This window comes from Trachinotus anak, unplaced genomic scaffold, assembly GCF_046630095.1.
Source record: "Trachinotus anak isolate AG129_WGS33_773 ecotype Australia unplaced genomic scaffold, CSIRO_AGI_Tana_v1 ptg000019l, whole genome shotgun sequence".
Classification (NCBI taxonomy): Eukaryota; Metazoa; Chordata; class Actinopteri; order Carangiformes; family Carangidae; genus Trachinotus; species Trachinotus anak.
This window is the reverse complement of record NW_027273870.1, coordinates 19,255,918-19,268,024: the sequence shown is the minus strand read 5'-3', so window position 1 is coordinate 19,268,024 and position 12,107 is coordinate 19,255,918. Positions and strand designations below refer to the sequence as shown.

The window sequence follows — 12,107 nt, the reverse complement described above, 5'->3', positions numbered from 1 at the left end:
GGCGGCCGACTGCCAACTGCTCACGTAAGTTACCGCCACATATTCATGTGTTTGTATACAAAATGGATACGATAATACACAATGATAACACACATCATCTGTCAGGTAAACATCACTCCTGATTCCCCAGAATGTGACATGTTCCATAACAAACAGTGTTCCAGGACTCAGGGGAAGAAATATGCAAATTTGCTCCAATTTGGATAGCACAGACCTGTCAGGGAGTTGATGAAGATGAATGGCGACACAAATAGGCACCTTTTAAAGTCAAACTCTGTGACCTAATAGTACACAAAAGCTTCATCGCAGCATCAAACAGCAAAACACAGAGATTAGAGCTTATTAATGCTCTAGTATAAAACTACTATGTTTTTTCCGAGTGGTTAAAGTTGCTCTAATCAATTCCCACAAGAACAAAATGAATGTATGTCTATAACCTAATGTAAAAGGTATTGCTTGTAGTGTTTTAACCTCTTTCAGCTCATTGTTTTGGTTTTATGGCCCACAACTTCACTGTTTTTGTTCACTCTCACAGCTCTCATCAGCATCCTTTCCAGTCATTAGCATTTGTTGTCATCTTGTTGCACCACCCCTAGGTGGCCACCAGTTTTAAAGGTAAACAGGCGTATGATTTCATTTGTGGTCAGTTAAAATGCTGATTTTCCATCTAGAACTCAAAGACCTCAGTTATGTGTGTGAGTCAATTTAGACACTCAAGAACTCGTGTGTGTCTGTAAAGTGGTGTCTTTTCAACAAATTTGCACGAATGTTCTTAGGATAGCTACAGTATGCAAAAACAAAAAATCTATTTCTTACTGTGGACGTCCCCTCTCTGCTTGGTGACCTCCTTCTGGATGGTGTTGTCTACAGGGGTGATTGGTGGTGGCGTTGGTGGGCGTCTGGAGGGAGCTACGGGCCTTGGTGGGACGTAGGGCTTGCGTGTGGGTATCGGTGGCTTCCTGGTGGGGATGAAGGGCTTCCGGGTGGGAACAAATGGCTTGCGTGGAGGTGGGGTGACCCTCTTTGGAGGCAGAGGTGCCTTGGTCATGGCTGTGGTTGTGGTTGCTGTTGTTGTGGTGGTGGTGGTGGCAGGCGTTGATTTGGGGATAAAGGGAAAGATTCTCCGTGGAGTCACTGGGGGGCGGCGGGTAGTGGTGGTAGTCGTGGTAGTCCTCCTCTGATCCAAGTCAGGGATGTGGTTGTGATGGTTTGGAGGCAGTTTGCCTGGTCTCGGGGGGTCAATAACCACCTTAGGAATGGCTGAAATTATAAGAGAATGCAGATGGAGCACTTAAATATGAGCACTTAAGAGTTAATGAGGCATAGAATTGCAGACTAACTGCAATGATTAGCCTGACTTTTGCAGTGGAGGGCTTTCTTTCATCTACTGAGACTTCTCCTGATATCTATTAACTAAATGTTAGCATCCTAAAACTAAGTGGGTGTCTCAAATCTCACTGAAGGGAAAGTTCACACTTGCAAAAGCAGAGCATGAAATCAGCACCCTGAGAGTTCGCATTCATTCATTTTGAGGCAAATCTGAACATATTTTCCTCAATGGGACTGTTGAAAAGAGAAAGAAGGAAGGGTTCGTAGGACATGTGCCTTCGCAAACTAAACCACAGAGGCACACTAGGATCCAATGAATTTCTACTTTTGTGAAATTGATATTGCCTTTTGAAAATAACCTTTTTTTTTCATGCTCGTCTTGATTAGTAATTCCTTGTGTGCTCATAGCCAGAGGCTTCACAGCAACGGGCGAAAGCTGCTCTGTGTGTGTGTGTGGAATGATCTCTGCACTCAAACAGGCTGCTGTGCCCCGGAGATCACCCTCGCTCTGCTGACGTCATTGAAGTTACACCTCCTTTGCCTTTGTTCCCTACATTCTTCACGTCAGAGACTGGTGGGGGGGGTTCATAAGGATTTCATGAGTGAAGAATGAGAGTGGACAAAGGTAAGCGGTTTGAACTCAGTTATTGCCTTCTCAGGTTCCAGACAACTTTGATATTTGATACACAGATAGGATATTGCAACTGGACTCCCAGAGCACTTGTGCCTCACACCCTTTGGGCAGGTGACAGGGTGAAGTATTTGCAGCACTCTATGCCAGGAGGCATCCTCCCTGCTCTATGGGCTGTTACACCAGTTGTGTCTGTTAAATGATTAAATAACTGTGGAGAATAAATGACTTCTCATTCACTGAGGTGCTGTAAAAAAAAACTGCAGACGCACAGACTAATGAACTGCGTGTCAGCATGCAGAATGAGACAAACTGCCAGGGAAAGAAATATTTCACTTTCCTCTTTTTTGGGCTGATCAGAATGGCCAGGTGTCAAAACTAGAGTCAAGGCTCACATCGGGCACACGTGATCAGAGACCAGGCTGATGTAAGCAATGACTGACAGCCATTACAAAGGAAGGAATTTCAGTCCCAGCTCTGTGCTTGCAAGGCTATTCCTCCCTCTTCCTTGCTTTCCTACCTTTTTAAAAAACATGGGCAAGGAAAACAAAAATGTGAGGCCCCAATCCTCTTTGCAAAAAGTGAACATCGGGGCCAAGGTTTTGTTCTCACTCCTTACGTTTGCAGTCGTGGCCCATCCCCCTGTAGCCGTCTTTGCATTTGCACTTGTATGAGCCCGGCGTGTTGTAGCAGGTGGCAAAGCTGCTGCAGTGGCTTTGACCTAAAGAGCACTCATCCACGTCTGAAACATAATGGAAACATACCAACATTCAGCTGCCGGGAGCAAGTGTAAAATGCACATAACAGCATGATATCAAAGGCTGCTTGCTTCACATGCACTCCAAGGATTACTCAAAGTTTATGTCGTATGTACCGTTAGTGAGAGCATTTAAGTGAATAACAGTGATCCTTCTATGAATGCCAGTGCAAAATCCTTGCGAGAGTAAAAGAGAGCTACAAGATCTTTGAAGAATTTCAGAGGCAAGAGCCATCAATTCTTTTAACTAAGACTGCTCAACCTTTTGAGTTTGTTCTAAAAAAATGAATAAATACAGATTGGAGATGGTGTATTCTCCAGATGCTGCCGAAATTCAGGGAAATGTGGTTTTGTGTAGAATACTAATTCAAATTTTATATGGCGGGTATTCATAAGTATGGAGCATATCACTGGAGAGCATTGTTGGGGCAAAATTTAATAACATGAAACTGAACAAGCTGTTTGAGTTAGCTTTGTAGTGGTTATGGTGAAAATTCATTAAATCTGAAGTGTTCTGAAGTATTTTCACTTCCTCCTTGATCAGTTTCTTTGTTTACTACATCAGCTTCATAAAACACAAAAATAAAGGGCACAAAATAGAGTCACATACTTTAAATTATATTTTCCGACCAAATCTATTATTTGTCTTAATTCAAAATATTGTCCCCTCAGTGGTAATGGATTCTACTCAGTGGTTTTATCCAGTTAATCGTGCTTTATGAGACAGCCTCAACCAACTCAATAGTCAATTTCATTTGACTACTTTGATTTTAAATACATTTCTTGTACATTCAGTCCCCAGTAGAGGCAGAAGTATCCAGATTTTATGATTATATTACAGTAGCAATGCTTCAGCACAAAAATACTTCATTAAAAGTAAAAGTACTGCATTTAAAATTAAGTACAATCACTAATACTTAAAATATTAAAAGTAAAACTACTGATCTGGTAGAATGGCTCCTTCCAAAGTGTTATATTATTATATTATGTTATTGTATTATTACAATTAATACAAGAACATGTGAATTAACCACACCCATTTCCTGCAACACTGTAAACGTGCATTTCAATCACATCTAGAGAATGTGTGCATTTCTTTTTTTCTTTAACATTTTCTCTTAGTGTCTGAAAAAAAAAACTGCATCACCAAAAATAACTCGGTTATAAGTCAAAACATCTCAGCACATCTATGACCTTTGTAAGTTTTATCTGTAAAAGCCTCACTGCAGAGGCCTTGTGACAGTACCTATGCATTGGTATTTCCCATTGATGTATTGCAGGTCAAACCCTTCGTGGCACTTGCAGATGTAGCTACCAAAGGTGTTGATGCATTTTCTGAACCTGGGACACACAGCTATTCCTGTTGCACACTCATCCACATCTACAAAAGAAAAAAAAAAAAGACACATATTATTACACACATGATGATATTCAAATTGACATATAATGTATTCGTCATTTTCTACTAAAGTTGCCCTTGAGAGTTGGTCACATACACGTAATGCATTCAAAATAACACAATGCAATGGAAAACTTCAAGATAAAAAAAAAAAAGGAATTTTATTTCAAAACTAAACAAACGTTTCTATTCATACCAGAAGACTTTTTTAACCTTCCCTGGTTAGTATTCATTTATGAACAAAGCACATTATGTATTCTGTTCAGTGAGCAGAATACAGTGCACACTACCTTGTTTCATTATTTAATGACCTATTCTAAGTGTCTCTGTTAATCACCTTTGCAGGCATGTGGGCATTAATATTTAGACACCAAGAGGCTGAAAGCATTTGCCTTAAAATCATTAATTTATTAGCTGCATAATGTCGCTGAGGCACTGTGGTACTACGGGGACTGTTGTTTAAAAGGACCTCAAAAACACAGAGACACCTGGATCAGCTGGGAAAGCAAGCAAGTGAAGAAAATGGGCAGAGCTCCCTTATCCCCTTAACAGCTACTGCTGAGGTTCTCATCAGCAAGGCACTTAATCCCAAACTGCTCCAGTGGAGCTGCTTAATGAACAACAGTTGGAGGCTGCAGCTGCATTTATTCAGCTACTGACAGGCTCAATTATTATGTTGTACATAGAACACACAAGCACATGTAAATGCAGAACTATAGAAGGTGTCTTTATACACAAGATATTATTCTTCACAAATCCCTGCTTTCATGAATAGTTACACCTGCTCTGAAGACGGCTCCGACTTTTCTTTTAAAGTAGCAAAGCTTTAAACATCTGACCTCAACTCATATTCACAGATACAAACACACACAAACACACACAAACACACACGCGCGCACACACACATACACAAACATCATACAAGATTAGACAATATTAAGCTCTGCAACTGTGTTTTACTTGACAACTTGTCTGATACATAAAGCAATTTCTATGAGAGACAGCACTGAAATATGAAGCTGTCTTATCCCAAACTCCTGTAACAGTAACAAAAGCATCAGTGTGCACTGTCATTAATCAAATGTTTTGCTGCTGTTCTGTCACAGTGCAAAAAACAGTCTCACAGTCTCTAGTGGATCAGAGGATGTCCCTACATTTCACATATAATCATAAATCGTGCAACTAAACCAAAAATTATTAAATTACATCATTAAACAGCTAAAAGTAGAAGATAAAATTTTACTCTTTTACTCCTACTTGCAAACAAAGAATACAAGTTATAAAACAAATTTCTTACAACCTAAAATACTCTTAAGAAGTCCAGAGGTCTTTTGTTGTAGTTTGATCCTTGACAACTGCAGTGCAGCATCTGAGGTAAGAGTACACCTTCAGTGGCATATTTTAATTTTACAAAATGACATTTGTCATGGTGAATTATATGTTAGCTGAAATAATACAATTCCGAATCTTTTTCCTCGTTTTCCTTTTTCATTTCAATTTTTTTTTTTCAATCAAGGGTGCAACATTAAAAACAAAGTTATTATAGATTTTTTGTGATTTCTGCACATGTCAGTGTGGTATCAAATTCCCCTTATTATATGAGCAGATATGTGATTAATCATGTGATCACCTGAGAGCTGCTCTTTAAGGTTACTTTAATGGTATTTTCACATTATTTCAAATTGCTCTGCGCTCAACCCCAAGAAAGGATGTGATGTTATGGCTCTAAAGCAGGTAATAAATAAATATTGATCAGAGCAATCACATCAGAGTGATTAAAACTTTCCAAATACAGTGCGTGAGTGTTTCTACTTGTTGACCAGGTACGTCCTCCCAGCAAAGCTTGAACAAAGGTGAACTCGCACTTGCGAGTCTGTTGAAGCTGGTTGGAGATCAAAGTGAAACAGGAGATGCAGATGCTTGAATTTGTCCATTGTGCAGGCTTCAATAGAAGTGAACAGGAAAGAGAGTGATCATTTGTGGGCTGGATAATGTGCGGTAAGTGGGAGTAAGTTGCTTGATGAAGAATGTTTTTCTTCACACTAATTTTTCACTCCACAGTTGGGTCTTCAGAGCATTCTTAAGTGTAACTTTTTAAAAGTTTGATAAATGCAGGCCAAGGTCGCTTTTAAAGCTAGAACAAAAATGTGTTGACACATTAGATTTCACAGCATCATAATGAGCAAAAACAGCTCTGCATCTATGCAAACTCCCCCATCTGAGTCTCTGGTTACTGGAAGGAATATGCCTCCATAAATATGATTAGAAACTGTCCATAAAACTGCCCATAAAACATTTGCTTCCAGACGGATCCGGAAACATTCCATTAAACTGTCGTAACACCTGTGGCAGGCAACCTTTCCGTCCTCTCCTCCATCTCGTCTTCATGATTGATGTCTGTCCTCTTTTAGAAATCCGCCCCCCATTAGCCAGCCCGCAGTTAAGTGGGACTATATAGCAGAGAAACAGGAACAACCCAATCTGGAACAGCCTGTATTTAAACCTGACGCAGGTTAACTGCCTCAACTGGCCCCCTTCATCTGTTAGTTACCCAAGTGAGGAGCTGTGCCACGTAAAACTGGGAAGTAAGTGGAATAAAGTTCCCCTTTGGTTGACAAGGACTGTTAAATTGCTGAGGTCCTTGATCAAAGCAAAAAAAAAGAGGCGTATTGGTAAATATGTTGGATGAATTCCAGCTTTGCTTGCTAAGAGGTTTTGTTTGAGTTCCCAAATTGCATTTTCACTGCCAAATTGTCTTTCTTGCTCTGCCAAAACAGTCGTATTTGATTATCACTCAGCAAATTTAAAAGCTGAGAAGAACACAAAAAAAAAAAAAAAAAAAAAAAGAATCTCATTTGCGATGCTTCACATGAGCTGCTCATTGAGGAGAGTGGTTAAAATAAAGGCTCAGTTTTCCGGCTGTGTATAAAACCGGGACGTACCCACACAGGTTCTTCCATCCGGAGCCAGTTGTAGCCCCGGTGATGGGCACTGACACCGGACCTCTCCTTTCAGCACCTCACAGCCGTACTGGCAGTTGGCCATGCCACAAGTGCGAGCATCTGATGGACAAAAGGGAAACACAAAACACATTAAATATGCTGGGGCCACAAGTTTGTTCTGCTCTCACTCCCACCCACGCTCTCTTTCTTTCCAACATACACACTCACACTTCGTCCTCATCCTCCAGCCAATGTGTGAAAGCCACTCGCCTGCCTTTTCTGATATTAGCCAGGTTGACCCTGGGGTGCAGACAACAGAACAGGGCACACTCTGCCATTATTAGATCCCTGTGCTACGCAGGCGCTCTGTGCTCACACCTAGCCCACGCAGTCCTCCCTTACCAACTTTTATCCTTCCCTACACTTGAAGCCTCATAATCCATCTCCACCCCATCAAAGCGCCAGCATGCAGCGTCTCTGTTGTTGAGTCATGCTGGGCAGATCAAGATCCCCCAAAATAATAATATAATGGAACAGATTTTGTTCAGCCTCTCTTGATAACTTTGGACCCTAAAAAGGAAATTAAAAGTGAGGCCCATGCTGCTGCTGCTACTTCAGCTGCCGCGGGCACCCTAGAGTTTGATGACTGAGGCAGGCCAGGCTGATTAAATGCTACAGTGATCTATTGATCAAAGCAGTAGCAAGGGAGAGAAGAGCAGCAAGGTGTTTAACACCATCGTGCTATCGTCACACAACAACACCTCCAATAGTTTGAGATTGCCTCTAGTGGTGAGCAATTCAGACTTTAAAGGGGAGAAAATTAATTTTCTTCCCGATAAAAAAAAAAAAAAGAACTAATTAAAATGAGGTTCTGGGAGCTGCACCATCCTTGAGAGGAAAATGTGAGGAGAAAATAGTTATCGAGTGGGACATTTGCAGGCATTAACTCCCATTCTGTGGAATACCTGAGGGCAACCAATAAAACCTGCACACTCACTTGAGGGTCTTAAGATTGTGTTTCTCTCATATTTTTCATTTTAGCCCTCTTTGGCTTCTTCACAGGGGTTCTTCAGACCGTAGAGCGGCTACAATGAAGCGGATCAACATGGGGCTTTAATCAAAACAGTCTATCAAAGGATTGTGAGGCTGCTGTCAGACATACTCACATGAGAGGGAAAATGTATTTCATAATAGAGAGCATATGTCATGAGCATTGCCCTGTGCAGGCATTCAGATGAATACATTTGTAGCGAATTGAAGAAAAGCTTCACAGTAGCAGAAGATAGATTATAAAAAAAGAAACACATGAGAGGAGAAAACTAGATCAAGAATGAAATTATCCACATTTCAGGCAACAACACAAACTCTGCCCACAATCACATAGATATGTATGTGTGTGTTTTTGAGAGAGACACACTCACTTCCACAGGTCCCATCAGGCATCAGCATGTAGCCGTTCAGGCAGTAGCACTTGTAACTCCCATATGTGTTCATGCACCTGTGTTTACAAGGCCTCGGCTTCAGCCCGCACTCATTCAGGTCTGCAGACAGAGAGAGAGAGAGAGAGAGAGAGAGACAGCATAAGTGGACTGAAGGACACAGAGAGAGAGAGAGAGAGGCCCTCCCACACAGAGGTGAAATTAGTCAGAGGGCAAAGGTGAAGAGGTCAATCATGTCGAACCTCACCCATGCATTTATGTATGGGTTTGAGCTGTCTGTCTGTGTGTGTGTGTGTGTGTGTGTGTGTGTGTGTGTGTGTGTGTTAATGTGTGTGTGTGTCTTGGAGGGATTGAGTAGGGTGTCTTCAAGGAAGTGGAGTGTTGCCATGTTCTGACAGGCCTGAAACTCCCCTCTTTGATGATTTAACAGGAAGCCAGTGTCAACTGTCAACCTGCCGATAAAAGACGCTGTTATTACCCTCTGACTCACCACGCCTTCATGAGGTTGCAGCCGCACCATCCAGCGCCCTTTGATAGATTCACATAATTTCAATGTTTGTTTGGGTTTTTTTTTTTTTTTTGGTTTTTTTTAATGCAGTCATAAACGAAGAGAAATCTCACCCACAACAGTCCATGAAAATCTCATTAGAAAATGATGCTGTCTGAGTTGGAAGCAGGGAGGGCTCCGGGGAGAAAGGAATACGCCCTGAGCTCAGCTCCTGTCAGATGCTTATGCTAATTCAAGCCATTATACCTTTATCACAGCAGACACTTTGACTAGTCAAACACAGGTGTAACTAATAACATTATTAATGTCTGCATTCCATTTCTGTATTTCAGTCACAGACCCCAGTGCTGTGCACACTGCCTCACTTCAACGATGCTCCTAAATGGAACTGAGCCGTTGTAAATGCTATTGGTTACACCTGTGCGCTTCCTGCCATAACAAGTCAAAGTGTCCTCCGTGTGAAGGGTTTATAGCAGCTGAGTTAAATAAATACATTCATACATATACATTTGACATTTCACAACATTAAAACTGCAGCGACAGCAAGAAACCCACAGGTAATAACATAAATAATGTCTGCGTTTCACTCAGGTGTTTCAGCGGCAGGACCCTGGTGATGTGCTTGCTGCCTCACTGAGGTGACTCACTGACACTCCTAAATGGGACAGAGCCGTTGTTAATGTTATTGGTTACACCACACATCCTTCCTGCCAGAACAAGTCAAAGTGTCCTTCATGAAAAATGCACTGATGCATGAATAAGCATGTTTATTTCTTATTGTAGACTCCACTGAACACTAAAGAATTTAACTACAGTAACATTCACAACATCCAAAACCTATTAGCTAACTAACTAATAAGGGCTTGATAGGACTACAGGCCCCTTTCATGGCCTTTCATGAGTTTTAGTCTATTCAACTGTCAATTGTGAGAAAGATCCCTTGGGCTTGAGTTCTAGTAATATTCATTTATTCCACATTATTTTAGCTGCTCTTATGCTTTAAACAATACAGGAGCAAAATTCAGCGTTCCAATGATAGACAACCTATCAAAAATAATCTCCTTTCTTTCACGGCAGCTATTTTGAGGACACTGTAACTTATTACATTAATAAATCGATGCTTCCCATCTTTGCGTGCCAGCACCAGAGTTCTGTTATTGTGCATGATGGCTGACAGGCTCAAAAATGTAAAAGAGCCATCACTAAAGTCAGTTACACTTGTGCTTCTCCTGCTAAGAAAAGTCAAAATGCCTGCTGCAAAAAAAAAAAGAAAGAAAAAAAAAAAGACTAATATGCATCCTAGACACGTTGCTTCTAACAGAATATTGATCACGCTGCAATTAGTGGTGGTGGAAAGTAAATAATTACTCTCATTACTGTAACTGAGAATCTTTGCTGTGCACTTGTACAATCTGAGTATGCCAAAGTCAATAATTTATTTAGGTAGATTCTTGATTCTTTTTGCACTCAAGCTTTGAGAAAGGCAAGGATTATAGAGTATCCTGGAGTTATGCTGCCCTGACACATAAAGGAAGATTTCTCATTTCAGTTTGCTTTAAACTTCTTTTTCCTCCTAAAGCAATTTTTAAGATTAAGTTTCCTCATAAAGAAAATGGTGTCACTTTTCTTGCAGAGCATCACTGAACTGAAGAGGGACGGGATGGTGAGGCATGTTATGACTGCTTATGATTACCAGATGAGCTTTTTCATGGCCACAGCTCTTGCTCACAGCCATTTTCAAAAGAACATCTCTTGAGAAGGTTTAAAAATGTATTTTTACCTCCACTCTCCTCTTCTCTTAGCAACATTTAGTACAGCAACAGTGCTTCTACTTTAGTACGGTATTCTTGCTCACTATCCAGTTGTGGTGTGTGGTAATAGTCACTGAACCATGATAATTTTCTCTGATGGAAAAACATCACTTTTAGAGGTGAACACACATCAAACCCATTGTAAAGATTCATATTGAAACAGTTAACGGCTATCTTTGTAATAATTTCCTTGACATGAAAGTCACCACAGCATTTAGCTTAATTTTACTCCATGATATTCTTTCAAATTGAACAAAGGCTCACATTATGATTGGCTAAAATCATTTAAAGCCGCTCTTGGCTTCAATTCAGTGTCTTCGCAACAGAAAGGCCCAATTATTTTGCATGTCTTATCACGCATAATTTAGAAAGAGTGAGTAGGTAGGGATTAAAGGTTTATGGATGTTGATGGAGACAATGAGTAATGTGAGGAGTGAGTGTCTGACTGTGACAGAATCACATATTTCTTCTGTATTCCATCAGAATTATTTCTCCTGCCCCTCACGTATATGTGGGGTCCGTTGGGAGTACAAGGCCCAAAAGGTGAAAACCCAACTTGAAACTACACAGGGATCCATCTCATGGGGATGATAAAGAAATATAAATGACTTCAACTAGGAACCGCCTATTTCTGGGATACAGTAGAGGCATCACAAATAGACTGCATCTCATGAGGAGTCATTTTCATCTTGGCCGGCTGCATTGTAAATGGTTCCATGTTTAGCTCCATGGACATATGCAGGGTGCATTCTTTGAGTGCCACATAGCTCCTACATTTAACAGATACCATAGATTAATATGGATGAATGACGGAGCAGATGCCCAGTTTGTATATCGTCGGACCCCACTCTCTATTAATGGTAGGTTGATTGAAGACATGTTGGCTGAGTGAATGGCTCGGGCTGACCATCTGTTTGATGAATCCTACCCAGTGCCAGCTTTAAAATTATGTTCCATAACTACAAATTCCTCTGGGTATGCAGGGGTCAGTTTGTGAGATCATATATTATACAACATTTATAGCTTTACTTTCACTGAATACAAGAGTAAGGATAACAAGGTGCGTTGATTTGAGAGTGTTAAATGTGACATGAATTTTCTTGCTAAACATACGCGTGTTTCAAGCAAGCTGAATGTTAATTTATTGAAGGTAGGGTTTCTTACTATCATCTAAATGCATCAATGGATATAAAATGACTGAATGAATCTACAAGTCCAAATTTCCATTACATTTTGTGCAGTGCAAACTTGTGGTGTGTGAGTTTGCCTCGTCAAGGTGAACCAATACAAT

The 12,107-nt window shown here is 40.7% G+C and overlaps 1 protein-coding gene across 6 annotated transcripts in view; it reads right to left on the bottom strand.

The window, feature by feature from the left end:
* The window catches only part of npnta (nephronectin a), a 48,155-nt gene that overhangs the window by 10,420 nt on the left and 25,628 nt on the right, over positions 1-12,107 (bottom strand). For all 6 annotated transcript variants that reach the window (XM_071504493.1, XM_071504494.1, XM_071504495.1 and 3 more), the window contains 5 exons: positions 8,480-8,599; positions 7,059-7,178; positions 3,964-4,098; positions 2,580-2,702; positions 817-1,260 (listed from right to left, as the gene is read on the bottom strand). In XM_071504493.1, the coding sequence (XP_071360594.1) occupies positions 817-1,260; positions 2,580-2,702; positions 3,964-4,098; positions 7,059-7,178; positions 8,480-8,599 (942 nt within the window). The remainder of the gene's footprint in view (positions 1-816; positions 1,261-2,579; positions 2,703-3,963; positions 4,099-7,058; positions 7,179-8,479; positions 8,600-12,107) is intronic.